At 37.2% G+C, this 18,412-nt stretch overlaps 1 protein-coding gene across 6 annotated transcripts in view; it reads left to right on the top strand.

The window, feature by feature from the left end:
• Positions 1-18,412, top strand: part of PTPRM (protein tyrosine phosphatase, receptor type, M) — a 360,339-nt gene that overhangs the window by 302,843 nt on the left and 39,084 nt on the right. For all 6 annotated transcript variants that reach the window (XM_014938720.1, XM_014938716.1, XM_014938719.1 and 3 more), the window contains 2 exons: positions 2,024-2,100; positions 4,915-4,951. In XM_014938720.1, the coding sequence (XP_014794206.1) occupies positions 2,024-2,100; positions 4,915-4,951 (114 nt within the window). The remainder of the gene's footprint in view (positions 1-2,023; positions 2,101-4,914; positions 4,952-18,412) is intronic.

The raw sequence follows: 18,412 nt of genomic DNA, 5'->3' as shown, positions 1-18,412 counted from the left end.
TGTGTTATTCCATAGTGGCAGCTGCAGGCTAGGCAGTATATCCCGAGGTATGTAAAGTGGCTGGAGATGCTTGTGTTTAGACAACTGAATCCTGCCCTAAGTAATATAAAAGTGGAGATCTTTACTAACCTGAGTCGACCATTTACCATGCTTTTAAGTCAATGATGCAGAAAATAATGAAAACATTGATGAAAACATACCAAGAGTACAATCAAGCTCGACTTCTGGAGTCTGCTTGCTTTGGATCAGGCTCCAAAACTGTAAAAGCAGCAACCATGTCTGGAGCTTAGAAAGTTCCTAATGTAGTATCTTCCTTAAGTAAGATGGATTTTTAGAATTAAGCGCCTGTGAACCAAACCTCTGTTCTAAAGAAACTGATAAATAGCTTAATTTAGCAGAGAATAGCAGCAACACTTGGATAAGCGTAGCTTGGTAGGGTCAGACCAGGATGGGTTATGTAACAGATTCACATCGCTATAAATTTTTAGTCTTGGAAGATAGAAGAGGCTGAAAAGGTTGACTTGATGAACATAATTGATTTGAATATTCCAACAGGTTTGGGAAAACTCATTCTTGAAGAATTTTGGGAGAAATAATCACAAGAAAATAGCAAAATAAGAGCTATGTGGAATGTGGACCTGGAATTCTAATTCATTCTGGTTTACTATATTTGGTTTTCAACTGTACTCCTTCTCACTCCCAAGGGAATCCTAGGGAAGCAAATGATGCTCTGAGATCTGTAGTCCCTGAGACTTGGAGCATAAAAAAGGATAAAATAAAGAATTTGCTTCTTTCTTTCCTACTCAGCCATTTGAAAATCTCTTGACTTGTAATTCTAAAACAATGTTATTTCAAGAACCACTTGCCTTCTCCTTCCTCCCCCATAATGTGGGAAAATATTATGCTACTTATGATGAAGCTGGATTTTTAAGCCACTTCATATTCTTTCATTCATTTGTGATCTCTTAGGATTTTTAAAGTTGAAAAAAACAGCTATTTAGAGCTTGGGTGGCAGGTTTCAGGTGCTCTAATGCTTATTTACATTTACAACAAAATAATGACAAGTCATGAAGGTCTATCGTCAGCTGCAAGTGATATTAGCTCAGCTAGCAATCAGCATTCAAAACCAATAATACACAGGTATCTAATTAGCAAGAGTAACTTGTAAACAAAGCAGCAGTAAAGTGGCTATTTACCATCTTTCCATCCTGGAGATCATCCCCTCAAGTTGTTTTATCAACAACTTGTGCACCATTCTGGAAGAGCCATTGTGTTTGGTTGGTTTTGACGCAAGAGAATCAAGAGGGGCATATGAAGTCTCAAAGAAGCAGAAGCCCTGCCAGCATACAGAGATTTTATGGTTTTGGGGGGAGGAAGGGGAATCTAGCCTCTAGCACTTCTTAATCACTGCTGTGGTATAATAAAGAAAATGAGGCAACTGATGAGAAATTGTTTTGGATTGGAAGTTGGGAAATAGAGTTGGAAGTGTTTGCACATTCCTGGATAGATATAGATGGGCACAGGGGATCAAAATTCGGTGACAAAGCCATTATCTGGCTGCTTTGGTTTTGTCATTATTTTATTTTGCTTTCTTCTTTACTTAAAACATAATGAGTCTCCTTCAGAAACTGTGAGGGGGCAGTATGTCTTGTAGAATGACTTCAGCTTATTTTGAGTACCGGCAGAAAAATTTCCAAATGATTAAACCTTTGACAACTTAATGTTATTTATTTTATTGACAAAAGGGGAGGGGGGCTGTCAATGCAAAAAACATAATTGCAATGGATTTCACATTAGAAATATTTAAGACATTCAGACTGAAAATCAGAGGGGATTTGGAAAGCTTTATAAATTACTGAAATGAAGATTAAATGTAGATACAGTGTTTTCATGGACAACAAAACAAGCATGAACTTGCAAATACTGATGTTTTAGTTGACTTTCACGTAGTGTTTTGATGAAGGCTTTGTTACTGAATGTGTCTTTAATTACTTTTTTTTTCTCTCTGTTGATCCCATTTCAGATGATCATTCTCGAGTGAGATTGCAGCCCATTGAAGGAGAAACAAGTTCCGATTACATCAATGGAAATTATATTGATGTGCGTATACTGATGTAGTCAACAAACAACGTTGTGTTCAGTCAAAGAGGCAGCTCTTATTATTGTCATGCTATTCATAATTTGTAATAGATATCACAGCTAATATCAGCTGTTAAACATTGTTGGAAAGTAGTATCTTTGGAAACTAGGTGTACACTGAAGGAAAAAAAAAAGCCTCAAAGGTTTTGTCAATAAGCAAATGAAAGGAGTCATTTCCTCAAACTGCCGCTAGTCTGAAACCTTGTCAGCAACGCTGTATGGCTACTTTGCCTGCTGGTGCTTATATGGGCAAACAAAATGTTATTTTCACTTTCTGTCAACAGCTTGGCATCATTCCACATTTAAAAGAAAGCTGTTTGCATATTAATGTGACAAAACTCTGTAATGCCTAATGCAGAGATTTGCAATCTCTTGTCATCTCTGCACTTTTAAGTCGCCTTCAAAGTATATTCTGCAGCTGTTAACCAGTACTTCTAATGCAAGCAAGACATTTCATTAAATATGTAGGTTGTTTAATTATTGAAGGTGGCTTCTTTGTTCATTCTGCATCATGTTAACTTAATGTTTTACATTAGAATAAATTCTTTAAGAGACAAGGTGTTTTTGGTTGAAAGAATGAACTCAAAAGTAGAATTGAAAATCATTAGAAAGTCAATACTATCTAAAGCCAGAAATTGATGGATAGCAAAGATAATAATTTTATTATTTACATGGAGTGCTAGATGCTAAGTAAAAAAAGTGTTGCTTCATAGGAAACTGTCTGCTAAAGATTTCTTGTTCGGCAATGCCATCATTGAAAAATGGTTTCACAGTTTGCAGTTCTAATTTAATCACCAATATGAAACAGGAATGTAACAGATGTTTTTCTCAGAGTATGAAGCAACTGGAGCGATACAAGAAAAGTAGGTACTTGAGTTGTAACATCTGAAATCTGAATTTGTAACTTCCTGAAGATATCTCCTTCTATTGATGTTTATTAGCATGTTCAAGAACATGAAGTTAAGATTTCTGTTTAGTCCCTCGCTGTTTGAAAGAATATCACAGTCACTAAGAGGTAAAGGCGTATATGGAAATATATTTAGTTAGACATCGCACTGAACTCTGAAGGGAATAATCTGTCATGAAAGGAAAGAGAGTTCACATTGGGGACCTAGATTTGAATTCACTTTCACACTTTCTCCAACATTCAAGATTGTTCTCATTTTAGACTACTAGTATGTTTTTGTGTCAGGTTTGGCTCTGACTCTAAAATATTGAAAGATGTGAGGAATAAGGATTTGGACCACATGATCTCATTTTAAATGCTGGTAAGATAGCTGCATAGCAACCTTTTATGCTTATGGAAGTACAAAAGGATGGAGAAAGTGTGGGTCTAAAAGAAACAGTGGATGCTAAGCAAAAAATTCTCTCCCTCGTCCTCAGCAGATGGCTTAATTGCAAAGCTTGGAGGACTGCAGACATCTTCCAAAGACAACTCTACCACAAAAACCAGCATTTTTTGTTTATAATCTTGCTAGTCAGATTTCCATTAGAACTGCTTGTTTTTCTACTACAGAAGCAGCTGTAATTTTACTCTTGCATGTGATTATTAGTACAGTTGTTTTGTTGTCAGAATAAACATGTTAATAAGGGCATGGCACAGACACAGACACTATGAAATTTTCATGGATAAAAAAGAGAGGGGCAATGGTTATGCTGTATTTTTCCCATGCATTTTTTAACTGGGAAGCAGAATCATTTGATCCCAACCACTAGGGATATTAGCTAGCACACAACAGAAAAAAAAAATCAACTCTGTAGCTGTCTGAACACTTCTTAGTTCATAGATTTCCAAATTTTACTTCAATGGCATGTAAAGAAATTGATTCTGTAATTCATCAATTCTGTAATATTCAAGGTATCTTCAGTTGTTTTAAATCTTTCCCTCCTTGCATCGCTACCATGCCCCTTGCTGTTTTACAAAGAAATTGCAATGACACGCAAGCTACAGCTTTAAGTTCTTCCTTAGATGACTGACAACGTATCATAACCCTTATTAAAAGATTAACACTGGTATAACTGAATTTATCAACACACTAGTGCATGATCTAAACCTTTGGGGACACTCCCGTCACATCAGAAACTCAAATACTATAAGAATGGTATTGTTCCCTGTTGGCAACCTATTCAATGTTGCAAAGAATCTGTAGAGTATTAGTCTTTATCGCACAACCAGCTTGTGATTAAGTTGCTCTTGTCGTCAGAGAAACATAGAATTGTTTCAAGTTCTTCCTATTTAGATGTGAACAAGTGTATTCATACCAAACCATTTAGTCAAAGAATTTGCCCTCCTTTTTACTGTTCAGAAGTAAAACGTACACAAGTCACAGTGGCCAGAGTGAACATCCCCCACCTTTCCCCAGGCTGAATGCAAATCTAGCATTCTTTAGCTGTTTAAAAAGGGATAGGCTTTGCACTCAATAGCAATAGCTTGGAGGTATTTCTCAGCCTCCATGAGCATCTGATGCCATTAGCTGCAAGTGCTAGAGAGGATTTCGTGCTGTTCATTTTCAGCAGAGCCAACGAGGGACTGAAAGAACATATTACTTCTGTCCCCTAATGTACAAGGCTGCAATTTAAGTATCTTGCAGAAAACACATTTGCTTCTTGTTCCCCTTTTCCCTTGTCCTTCCCCCACTGGAAGGAACTTGTGCATCTAATACGTTATCTATATTGTTGTGATTTTTACTGAATACTACTCTAAATGAAGTTTCACTCATAGCAACATAGCCAACGTGCATATTGCTTATATTTTTTTTTTCCAATTTATTTTAGGGTTATCATAGACCAAATCACTACATTGCTACACAAGGTAAGTTTATCACCCTTTATTTTTGGTTATATGAAGCTAAGAGGTTTTGGTACTTGGATTACAGTTTATACTCTCTAATATGCATTCTTGCCACAGTCAATATCTAGGACAAAGTAGCCTCAATCACTTTGGAAAAAGTGAGCAAATTGAGTTATTATCTAATTTTCAAGTATGTCAAGGAGGCAGTCCTTTACCTTTCTGTTCAAATAGGTTTTGAGTGGAAAGCAAAATACATCTTTTTTTGGCAGAAGTTAATCAACATGTTCTTACCCAATAAAAAGAAAATGTCATGGAAGAAATATTCAGTAAACTTTTCACAGAGACAACAGCATCATGAAAACTTACATTCTCTTAATTGTTCAATGATAACTAGGCTAGTTAACAAATACAAAGCATTTCACTTAGCAAGTTTTAGCAGAGGACCCAGTCATGCTACATTTGCAAGGGGATTCTTCAAAGGGATCTAGAGAGACAGTTTTACAGGCCAGCATTTAAAAGCTTGATTGTGAACAAGAACCTATTACTTTGTCAAAACACAAGCTAATTTTCAATTTGTACTTGTCTTCAAGGACATAATTTGCCCATTCTGATGCAGTTTTTATTTCTTTTTTTGGTCAAGTTCAGAGCTGAAACGGGTAGGAAAGATGAGTCTTTTGTAACTCATTAATCATAATATTGAACAATATGCCAATCTCCTGCCTATGCTTGGATAGCATACATGAGAAAATTTGATTGCTCCTCCACTGCTTGGAGGGAATCTTCTCTGTGATATGTATTCTTGACAGAGCTTCCTTCACTTGCCCATGGTTCTGAAGAAGTTGAGCTACACCCACATATGTTGTTTCAACACATGCCCAGCCTTTTAAGAGAGCCAGCTGGAGTACTGGGTATAATATGCTAAAAATAATCTTACCATATTGGATTTAGATATACACATTTTAATAACTTTTTATCAAAGCAAATAAAAAGTTAGCCATGTCAAATAAGAGATCTTACTGTGGTTTCAGTTGTCCCCTAAGTAACCCAGAGTCTGCAGCCTCCAGTCCCCACTTCTAGCAGTGGTGGGCTTCCTACCTCTGCCTTTCTGTATGTACTTCAGCTCTTGAAGGTCCCAAATGAGGTGCTACTTTTTGTCAGACGACAGTGGGGCAGGATGCAAATCTTATTTCTAGAACTGCCTCACTACTGTAAATATAACACTTTTAGACCAGAATTAGAATTTGTGATCTTAGAATATGAGCCATTTAAATATGCTGTTTCTTCCACTTCTGCTGCCTATCCACTACGTCCCTCAGTCCACAGGCTTTCTATGGATGAACCAGATAAGAAAACTAAGACAGTTTATGCAGCATTTGCTTAATTCTCTTCGGGCTTTTACTCCCTTCTCTTCTGAGAAGAAATGGATTGTTCCATTTAACCTTTAGCTGATGATGCTGTTGTTTTTTACCTTTAATTGAATCCTAAATTGAAAAGATCCACAGTTGGCATTTTACTCACAGTTTGTAATCCAGTTGTTTTCATCAGGAGGTTCACCAGAAGACCTCTCTGACAGCTTTCTGGCAGACGTATGAGATCCCTATCTGAAGCAAGTTTAAATGAGGCTTTATCACTCATCATAATACTTGAATAGAAAGTACCAAGCTTGAGGGTTTTGTACTTTCAACTTTTAAAGCCAAGTGTGTAATAATCTATGAATAATTAGTAGATTTAGATTAGATATTAGGAAGAAATTCTTTATTGTGAGGGTGGTGAGGCACTGGAACAGGTTGCCCAGAGAGGTTGTAGATGCCCCATGCCTGGAAGTGTTCAAGGCCAGGCTGGATGGAACTTTGAGTAACCTGCTCTAGTGGGAGATGTCCCTGCCCAGGGCAGGGGGGTTGGAACTCGATGATCTTTAAAGTCCCTTCCAACTCTAACGGTTCTATGATTCTATGAATGTACCGAAAGTCTGTGTACTAGATCCACCAGCAAGTCCCAGCAGTTTCTTCTCCACACTTTTTTCCTGATAATCATCTCAAGAAATACCTAGTCAAGAAGGAGAATAAGAGGAGTAGAAACAAGTCTTCTTCCTAGATGTAAAGGATGTATTACTGTTCCTGCTGTCATTATTTGGGGCAAGTCTCCTCAGTTTCTTCTGTGTAGGTGCAAGTGGGTGCACACAGGGATGCCTTGCCCCTCCCATGGTTCAGTGATTGAGAAACTGACTCTCTGACGAATATAAAATTCATTTTAAAATGGACATACAATTTACAGCAAATTCAAAATAATCTGCTGTGATTCTTTTGGTGGATTACTTCTTTAATGTCTTACTTTTTAAGACCAGTTAGGAAGCAGATTTGTATCTCCATTTTGGAGGAATGCAGAGCACTGATTTCAAGAGGTTTATGCATTCTCTGTGGCTCTGTCCCTGACCTGATGAAGAATCATGAGAAAGTTTCTTTTCCATTCTCTGTCTCAGCTTTCCTATCTACAGAACAGGGTCAAAAATACTCATCTGCTTTTTATAGTTCTCTGTAACATCCTGATAGATGCAGCTGTGTACAGGCTAGTTAGTATTATTCTCCAGTATCCCAGCTTCCTGACAAAGTTTTTGCAAAATAGTTACAATTCTAGTAAGATGCAATCTCCGTCTTTTGCAAAGGTGATAAGGTAACTAGGAATAATCTCTAAAACTCCTTTGAGGCTCTATATTAACTATGAAAGGAAAGACATTTATTCCACATGTCAAACAGACTGTCTCTGTGTGTCTTCCTCAATAGTAAGCCTGTCATGAGCCACGGCTTACAGTATAGCCAACGATGTTCATGCTCTGTTTTAGAACACTCTTTCATACAGATAAGTGTAAAAACATCAATGCAGCACAACAGTCAAGCTGCATGTTTAATTCTTTTGATGTCTACTTTACATCAGTCTCTTAATAACTTCCAGTTCTTCTGTTTCTCCTCCGTTGCAGCTTTCACAGGTGCACATGTCTATTGTTCTTTGAAGGAAAATATCATTACGTGAGTCAGTTTTAAATCTCTGAGGAGTCAGAATGATTGATATTTAATTTTCCTATGCTCTTCTTAAGCTGCATTCAACATATCAACTGCTAATGAGCAAATATAATTGTTTGAAGTGAAAAAGTGGCAAATTTAATCAGTTTGTAATAGACTACCAATCTGCTTTTAACAGAGCTGGGAGTTGCATAATCACCTGTTTATTGAAGTGTTAGTGTCTTCCATACTAACCAGAGTTTGACATACAGACTGGTATCTTTCCACATTAGCATCCATAGCATCCTGCTGCTAATTTGAATTAGGGGGAGAAGCTTTTTTTAAAAGCCTTACCTAATGGAGGCTTTCTCAACTAATAATCAAAAAAGGTTTTACTTCTATTTTAAGAGTAATACATTGAGAGTGTGAAATTTCAATTATAAAATTGACATAATTTTTCCTTTATGTGATAAGTATAATGTGAGTGTTGGGCTGAATTTACAGCTGATAAAGACTTTTGGTGATCTGCTGTAATTGGAATCAACAGATGGGATCTGCACCTGAGTCACTGTGATTAAAAAGAATCCCTCGTCAGAACCGGCGTATTGGGTCATGCAGAACCAGCAAGCTGGTGCAATTTAAAACTCACTACTTTGTTTTACATATCCCTTGTTCCCATGGATATAATTCTTTAAAATTCTTTTATAGCAGAATATCGAGCTCTGGTATGATCTGTTCAATTTACTGGCAGCTAGCATTTTTTTCCAGGTAATCAATGAATTTAAACCAGGTCCTTTAGTGAGAGCATTAGGTTGAATGTATGTATAGTACTTATTCTTACACACGCTGCTGGATGTTCTGATTGTTGAATAACTGCTGTTGATCTTGCAAGTCTCACCCTGATTACTAAGTGGGAAAAATTAAACTTTTTTGTATTTACTTGTTTTGTGTTTCCTGAAGTTCACATAGTTAACTGAGCTATGACTTAGCTTCTTTTAGCAACTCTCTGTCAAAGGTTTTGTAATGCTTCCCTCACCACTGCACCAGCAACTGTAATGAGTTACAAATGAATGTTAATAGAGTTCTACAGTATCACTCGTTGCCCATTTCCACCAAGGCTGTTTTTTGAGGAGATCAATCGTGTAAAACAGCAGATACTCACATGGAAACTGCATGTCTTTATGTATGAAGTAACATTCGTTTGTGCATCTCTGACTTTTGAATATTCCTCATGGGTCAGATTGTCTCTGCTTGCTGCAAATGCAGAGGAACCAGATCCAAGATGTTTTGTGGAAGTACTTCAGAATATATCTTAACGACTGTAAAAAGTTACTCTTGAAAATAAAGCAGCTTTAGCTGTAACAGCCCAGTTTGACCTTTCAACCTCTTTTTTGTCTGTATCCAATTGTTAAGCAAATGCTAAACTGTTTCACTTTGTGTATTACTGATTATGGAGACAGACATCAAGTTTCAGTCAGGAGGAGTTTTTTCGGTATGAGTTATAAACTTCTGAAAATAAATATTTACAATGGAACTGTTTACAGTCTTCACTACAGCAGCATAAACTTGCCACTGTAATAACCCCTTTCATATTCCTTCTCTTTTCTGCAAAATATGTGTCTTTCTTCTACACACAACTGTATATGTTGTGTGAACATTTTAATAAGGGTTTTCAGAAACAAAAATACATTTTCTTTCAATCTGAAAGTTCCTATTCAGGCATCTGAAGTAGAAATGCTGCTTTGAATAATAATACTCTTAACTTCCTTGGCATGTTTTTTGGTTTTATGTTGCAGAAAGTTGTCGAAACTACAGCACTGTGGAAGCTCCACGCATATCTTTACAAAGAAACTCTTTCTCCCATGGTTTTAGCCTCCAGATGAAAATTAGCAGTTGCAATTACTTCAGCAAGAATTGAAAAACAACAAAGCAAGATAGTTCTACAAAATTTTTCAGCTTCATATATGCTGTCATTTTTGCAGGATGTGGGGTAGTCAGACTGATTTCCTGATACATATACAAAGTGATTGAATTCTATACACCTGTATTAAGCTTGGAGATTCAGCTGTGTTTGATGCTGTTCTTTACTTCTTAATCATCAAAATGTTAAAAAGGTGATTGAAGCCATCTATCTTCAGTGAAGACAGCTTCATTCTTAAGCCGTGTGTTGAATAGGCCAGGTTTTTGAAACATGTCCTTCACCTGTTTTGCAGTAAAGGTGACAAATGACAAAGAAGTTTTTTTCCCACAGCCAAATGCATACAGGAGTAGTAGACCTTTTGCATTGGGAAGTGATATCTCCAGGGTATATAGCGCAGCCATATGGCAAATTCACCAGAGCTGTCTCACTACCATTTCTCACCGAAAGCTGATGATAACAATTGCAACATTTGAGCATCTTTTAAAAGTTGATACTTTTTCTACTTTTGAGGACAAAAAGAGAGAATGTGTAGTAAAAAGTGGTAACTATCAAAGTAACGCTTTCCAACAGCTGCCACATCATGGTACATGAGAATACCAGAGTTTCTCTCTGCCTCTTCATTTATAATATAAGATTGTAGTGATAGCTATGTCAGAATAGTTATCTTTCACCATTTTCACAATTCCTATATTTTTCTGTCTTTGTCTTAATCAGCTGTGTGGTAGTTTTATCGGTACAGGGAATGAGATGCCTCTGTTGCTTTCCATTCAGTGTTGAAGGCTGTAAATACAGAGCTAGCATGGTTTTCTGATAGATACAAAGTTAGCTTAGGCTCTGTTGCAGCGTGTCACCTCTCTGAATCTTTGTGTGTAGACCAAGTGAAACAGGAGCATTGTTGGAAAACTGCTGATAGATCCATTACTAACTAATATTCTTCTTCACATAGGTGTGGCTACATTTTGCATAAAATACATGACTGCCTTTCATAAACCTTTGGAAATTCTTTGAAATTACAAACAAGCTCTAGAAATTATAGTGAATAATAGTTTAATATTTATTTGCAAATATAAATTTCTTTATTCCGTGCAGGCTGTTCTTTCACTTGCTTGTTAATGTGGCTTGTCAAACAACAGTTTGAGAAATGGATGATTTTTCTGTAGTCCACTCTCAGAGCCAGAGAGTAAGAAAAAGCAATCCTATCCTCTCCCCTGCAAAGACTGAGCAGCAGGTAATCAGACATAAAGGTCTTCTGAGCACATATAGATCTCTGTCTCAAAGGCAAGATACTGGTTTGATTTCTCTATTGTGAAGACAGTCTAGAATAGCTGCAACAGACTTTTGCATATGAGAAGAGAAATGAGAGAGTACATTAACTAAGTAGGCAAAGAGGTGAATCAGGCAAAAGGAACTATTTCAAGTTTGTATTGTAGAAAACAGAAGAATATAGTTGTCCTCTTTAAAAAATGTGTCCATATGTCCTGCAAAGAAGGAAGTTATGATCTTTCTGAAAATTGAGAGCTGAGCAAATTGTCCTTGTGAACCCAGCACACTTTAAGAAAAGAACATTATGGAGGTGGCCATGTGTTAGTGTATTTACTTCTCAGACTCCAAATTACCTGGATTATGCACTAGAGTCCGGGGTTTTTTTTGTCCAAGGAGGATTTATACAACATCAGCCTTACAAATTTGTCTCACGTCTTTATTTTGGGGGGAGGTGAATTAGGAAAAGGTAATGTTTGATGACAGGGTTTCCATCCTCAAAAAAGAATCAGCCATAAATTGGGCTTGATGGGAAGAGTACTTGGCACTCTTGACAGAGTACTGGTAACATACCTGGGAAGCCTAATGCTAAAGCAGAAGGAGCAGAGCAATGCAGTTTGTCAGGAAAATCACATAGTCAAAGCATCTATTTTTCTGTGAAGTTTATTTTCCAGTGAGTCTTCAGCAGCCTGGAGGAAGCTTGGCAGCAGGTATAAAAAGGCTTTTCGTCTTCTCATTTGCTGAAAAAAAAAGAGAAGAGTGTAGCAAATTTACAAACAGAATGTATTTCAGAAACAAAGGTATCAAAAAACAAATAAGGCAGCTTTTTTTTTTTCCTGTCACCATATCCAAATCTTTGAAACCTATCATCTTTTATCTATTCTGTATCCTTTGGTGGCAACTGAAATCTCTCTATTGATATGGCCACCAATGCACATGACAGTCTGGGTGATTTTGAAGCACTGCCTTTGAAAAAAATAGATACAGGCTTATTGGATTAATTTCTTTCCCTATCCATCTGTATGCTTCCATGCAGTTGCATATTCATAGAATCATTAGAATCATATGGATTCAGATTCAGATGGAAACTTTGTGGAGATCGCCTATGCTGCTGCTAAATCTCATTCTGAGCAAGCAGGCTCATGGTACTGTGTCTGTACTAAGCACAAATACACTCCACATGTTAGAATGGCTTTTCTTGTTTAAAGTGTACATTGAATACTGCAGACTCCCATAAAATATCATTAAAAAATAGAATTAAAAGGTTGGCATTGCCTTTTCCTACTTGAAGTGGTGCAAATATCCAACTTGCTCCCAAAAATAACAATCAATAATAGGGCTGAGATACTTTTTTATCGTGCAGAATTAAATTTTACCGTAACTATCTTGAAGTTAAAAGGAAAAATATCCAGTATATACTTATGTGTTAATGACCTTCATATGTATCTTGATCAAACTAATATTTGTTTGATTCTTGCTGTTCTATGACTGAGAAAGAAATGAATGTATCAAAGTTCTCCAGCCTTAAATAGAAAAATATATTTTTAGTGATATATCTCACTCATGAGATACCTATCAGGATAATAAATTATGACATATTTGGTTTTGCTAGCATTTTTATTTATCCTTTAATGTAGACTAAATTAACTTGTTTGTTCATCTGAGTAGAGCATTCATGTTAATGCACTTAAACTCCCAGTACAAGTTTAAAAAATACAGCATCTGAATATCTTACTCACAAGCATGAGCAACATTCCTTCACAATAAGGTCCTTGGGGAAAAATAAAGGAAACAAGTAGCCAAAATGAACTCATATTTTTGAGCTAGAGAATAGTGATGATTTTATTACATCCTGATGCTTATGATTGACTCAACATGAAAATAGAAAGTAGAAATGGGAAAGACTAATTAGGTTCTTTTGTCCATTCCCGAAGGAACCTTCTACTGAAGGGGATAAAATGATCTTAAACTTCTCATCCATCATCAAAATTGATTCTGCATTACAAGTTGATATGAAGAACCCAGTCCAACAAGTCAATTACCTAAGATTTTTGAGTTGGAAATGTTACAAGCAGCATGTTTTTTACAAAACAAATTCCATATTTGTTAGTCTTCTCAAGCTCAGATGGGCTGTTTAGAATGAGTGATTAATAGGTATTCATATTTCCATGATGCAAATCACTCTTATTGAGAAGAATGCACAAATTAGAAACTGAAACAGCTTTCTTACTGAAAAACATTGATTCAGCTAAACTGAAGCTTTCTGTTGGACTGCCTTCATAAAGACAGTTTAAAACTGTGGGCTCAGTGCTCCTGGAATAAGCCTTCAGTCAGAGCTGTGGCCTCAGATGAAGAGCCAATACCTCATGTTGCTATTTGATCTGAATCAATTTGGACCTGTATCTCAGTTTCCCAGATGAGTCCTCTATCATTCTCCCGTCATGCTTAATTGTAATTAAACAATTAAATGTCTGTAGGGCATAGAGAGAAAGAGAGTCCTTGTGCGAGTGAGACCAACTCTGTTCCTCTGTAGCCAGTATGCTCCACTGGAAAATACATCAGGGCCTCTAGTTACAATTATAGTTATTCAAAGTATTCCTATTTCATAGCAGAAAAAATTGAAACATGCTCCCTGAAAGCCATTGCCTAGCAGTGCTCTCCTACAAACTCTGCAATGTAAAGATTCAAGGCTCTGGCCTTATTCAGGTATCCCACATAATCCTCACTGGGGGATCCCTAGCCCCTGGGAGTGCTACATGTAATGCAAAATTGGGAAGACACTGGATTTATCCAGTCTGAGAAAATATTAATAAGAGGAACTGACTATTTAACATCCTCACTCTGTGGCAAGCAAATTGTATGAAAGAAAGAGTTCTTCAGTTGTACTGCATGGACTACATTAAACTACAACTGCATTGTTTTGTTGGGTTTTTTAATTTCCTGTGGTTAAGATCAGAGAAAGCAGCTTTCTTGAATAGCATAGCAGTACATACATGGCCAGTAGTACTATGTACACAGCATTTACTCTGTTCAGTTTTGCCTAATCTCAAACTAAATGGATAAATCTGGGGGATTTCTGTGGCTGCCAGTTCCTCTGTTCCCAGTCTGCAGTACCTCTGCGAGTAGTCAAAAGGGGTTACGGGAATGTGCTATTTATTCTTTGGGAAATCATATGACATTTTCGTTTTATGTTGTTGATACAGAACAAACTGAGCTAGTATTGGAAATTTAGCTGTGGAGAAATGTCAATCAATAAGTGTGTAACACTTTATTAGATGGAAAGTTAGCTGGTAGCATTAGCTGTAGCGTTATAAAAATGTCTTAAATAGCACCTGCCAATACTGAACAAATAAAGTTTGGTCTCAGACTTAAAACATATATTTAAGTGCAGCAATGGCTTGTTTCTGAACATGGTGGAAATACTAATGTGGAGCAGGGACCAGTAAGATTATTCAGAAATGGCTAGGGAGCTGGCATATTGTGGCGGCTGCATATCATACCAAGCCTGTTAAGTTCATTCAAACCCTACATTGCATCCTGTTTTCTCTCAAGGCATGTTTGGATTGTGATGGTGAGGGGCCCGAACACCTTTTGCGTATTCATGGGCATTTAATATGTAAAGCAGTTCCTGCTACAGTGGAGCTCCAGTCCCAGAGTGGGATTTCTAGATGGTACCATAACGCAGGCAAAATACAGCATAGAGGTGTGTGCTGTTCCAGTGTAGTTAGATCTGTATCAATAAATAAAAGAAAATGCTATATGATATTCCAAAGAATAAATGCCACATTCCCATAAAACTTTCTGACTGCCCACAGAATCACTGCAGAGCAGGATCAGAGGAAATGCCAACAAGAGAAACGATCCAGCTGTAGCCAATAGTTGATGTGTATGTGTATGTACACACAATTTTAAAATACACATTTTTGAGCTGATTATCTAGTTTTGTGAAATGAGCAATTTTAAAGAAAAAATTCTCCTGAGTAATCAATTTTGTCGTTACTCAAAGGATATATTTTTGAGCATCTCTATATTAAACTGGGAATTCAGAACAGAGAGCATTTTTTCTTTTAGCTAGCTACAAGATGCTTGCATGTATTTCATAAAACAATAGGACTGTGGCTCATCACTGCTGTGCATTGTAAAGGGCATGTTACAGGCCAAATGTTTTTATGTTCTTTTTATATTTGGAAAGAGATGGAGAATTTACAGGTCAATCTCCTCCTTTCCTTCATCCTGTGAAAGGTCTAGTGCTGACTCCTCTAAATGCAGGAGGAGGTGGTATAGCAAGCCAGCCAAAGCACTGGTCAGTCTCGTGGGAGCTATAGATAAAATTTCTACGTGCACCTCAGTTGCTTAGTAATCTAAGCCTTGTTGAAAGCTAATGGGACTTGAAAGCACTTTGAAAATTTCATTTTCTGAAAGCCAATTTTCACATATAGCGATCTGCAGACAGCAGGGCTTGCTGACTGGCTAGCTCCAAGCAGGTAGGATTTGGTTTGTGCTTGAAAATCAGCCAATTACTATTCACACTGCTGTCCCTTGGCTGATAATGAGAGAAGGCTGTGTTTTTCCTGAGCAAAGGATACAGTGGAAAGCCTCTACGTTGCCAGTAGCTGCACTGGGCAGGATTTGTCCCAAGAAAGCATTTCAGCTGGCTTTATAAGCATCATTTTCCTGAAATGTCAAGCTAACAAGATTCAGTCAGATCTGTTTCTTATTGACAATCCATCTAAGGTGAGGAAATCATGAAAGAAAAATTTTAAATTCATAGCTTAGTCCTGATTAACCCACTTGAGGGTAGTGAAGGTGACTTACTGTGGAATAGTGTTGCTTCATACTGGTTTCTGTGTGTTTCTTTCTTTCTTTCTTCTTTGCATTTTAAGGTGGTATTGTTGCAAAAGGCAAAAACGAGACTGACTACAACTCAAATATGGATTCTGTATATTTGATATGCACGGTATATTCTTAAGCCTCAGTTAAAACTAGTTTTAGCAGAAACCAAATATTCTTTTAATTTATTTGTGAATTAAGTCCTGATAGAACTATTGCTTACAAAACGGTTCTTTCTTACCTGACTATGAGTTAATTACTGTCTCTGCAAAGAAGCGTCTTCTCTGCACCATCTCTGAATCTACTACCGTGGAGGAATTACATTAAAATAAGGTTTGAAACTGAGGGGGAGGTTTTCTCTGTACCTCACCTAAGAGTAGCCATAGCCTCAGGTTTCCTTGCTTGGGCTGCCTGCTGGGTTAATGTACTTATAGGGAAACAACCTCATGTGAAGTTCCTCCAAAGCTTTGTTTATTTGTATTTTTCCCAGGCAAGAGACATTTCCAAGAAAGTTTTATCAGGAAAGCCAGCATAATTACAATATAGCCCTGCTGAACGTTACATCATGATTAATGTTTTAAAGGCTAAAATTAGAAAGTGCATTTCCAATGCCATCAGAGGGGCTGGGATATGCAGAAGCGACAAATAATAAATAATACCAAAGTACGGCAGCTAGAAACTAGCAATTAATAAATAACACTGAAGCATTTATGGCCACGTTCTGACAGTACCAACATCTCTGTTGCCTTTTAGTGTGTTGATTCTTACAGTGATAGGCCTATAGGAGACTTGAGTAAAAGCGAGTAAGTGCGTGGCACCTCGATGCTGTTTTAGTTTCTGTAACAGACTTGGGAGGACTTTTATTAAAGCCTTAGAAGCCTCCAGGTTATATGACCTCATTTTTCTTCATAGTTATTTTCTTGGCACCCTAAAGTATGAAAGACTGGTCTGTGTGCACTTGGACAGTTACCGGTGAGTGGTGGGCCTATATGTTTTAGAGATAACTTGACCACAGTTTTATCTCAGACTTAAAAGTTATTTGTAGTATTTGTAGGAGCGCATTCACTGTGCCTATAAAAACATGCTCGTGTATAAGCCTTGAAAGTCAATTTCAGTGTATACATTATGGTAGGAAACAAATGTCTAAACCTACTTTGAGAGAAGTTATTGCGGAAAGATTTCATGATCAAGGCCTGAGTTTTTGAAGTTTTGATAGCAGAGCTTTGTTCCGGACTTTGCTGGCCTCCATGGAGACACTAAACCCTTAAGAACTCCTGGAGGGGTGAGTGAAAGTTAAATACATGCTGTTCAACAAGCATATGGTAAAGACTGCTCTAAACAAATCAGATTATCAGCAGCTGATCAGATCTTCAAGTATCTTCCATTGAGAAGCCAGCACGGAGATGATCTGTACTGCTGTGTGGCAGTGATGATGCAATTACAAAGACATAGCAATTTATCTTGCTAGTTGATGTGATTGTTCTTTCTAGATCAGCAAAACTGGGATCTCTCACTTTTCTTTATAGTACGCTGACTATTTTAGATGGAAAGATTGATTTATTTTATTTTAAGTGGAACTTAATCTTACACTCCTTAGTGTAGTCTAACCTAATCTGACACTCCACCTGATCATGCAAAGAGATGTCCAGGTTTGTAGAGCTGTTGATGACTGAAGAATGTCCCATGAGGTAACTGAGAGGCTGACAAAACTGAACACCTATGAAAATCTGATGACATAATGATGCCTCTGCAAATTCCTTTTGATAAAATCTTGGGCACGTATTCTTGAGTCAGGGAAAAAATGTATTTCAGTTAAGGGAGATGTTCCCTTGCCTGCAGTCAGTGATATTTATAGTTTAAAGTAACATTTAACTGCAGGTTTTTACACAACTTTTTCTGAAAGGGCATTTTGTTCTTACCTCCAAATTCTAGCATGGTTAAAAGAGCAAATAACGTGCACTTCTGGATTATCAGATCACTGGACTGGCAGAGCATTAGTAACCCTGTAATTTTGCTTCCTTCTGCAAAACTCTCTGTAAATTATCCTTCTGAGAGTAAGTGTGTCCCATTTAAAAGGTTCATTAGGAAAAGGAGAATTCTTGAACTTCTTAATCTATTACCTTGTATTCTGTTCTCCCAGAAGTTTTTGGGTTTTCTTTGTTTTTTTTTTTAAATATCTGGGTTGTTTTCTTGTGTATTTTGAACGTTTTCTGCTAGATAATGTGTTTGGGTGGTTTTTGATGGTACAGTTGCAAAGGGAATCATTGGTTTTTGGTTTTTTTTTGGCCATGCACTCTAGTTGTCCTTGAAAGGTCCAGCTGGAGGCAGTCATAACAACAAGCAGCAAGCTTTGCTTCAGTAGAAAGTGAAGACAGTTATCATTGCTACCAGAAACTGCAGTAACCGTTAGGTGATGGGACAATTTTATAGCCACCTCCTTATGCTGGGTGAATGCATCTACTGACTAGAAGGAGG

Source organism: Calidris pugnax, unplaced genomic scaffold (genome assembly GCF_001431845.1).
Source record: "Calidris pugnax isolate Ruff unplaced genomic scaffold, ASM143184v1 scaffold13, whole genome shotgun sequence".
Lineage (NCBI taxonomy): Eukaryota > Metazoa > Chordata > Aves > Charadriiformes > Scolopacidae > Calidris > Calidris pugnax.
Note: the sequence above shows the minus strand (reverse complement) of the source record. Positions and strands in the feature narration are given on the sequence as shown.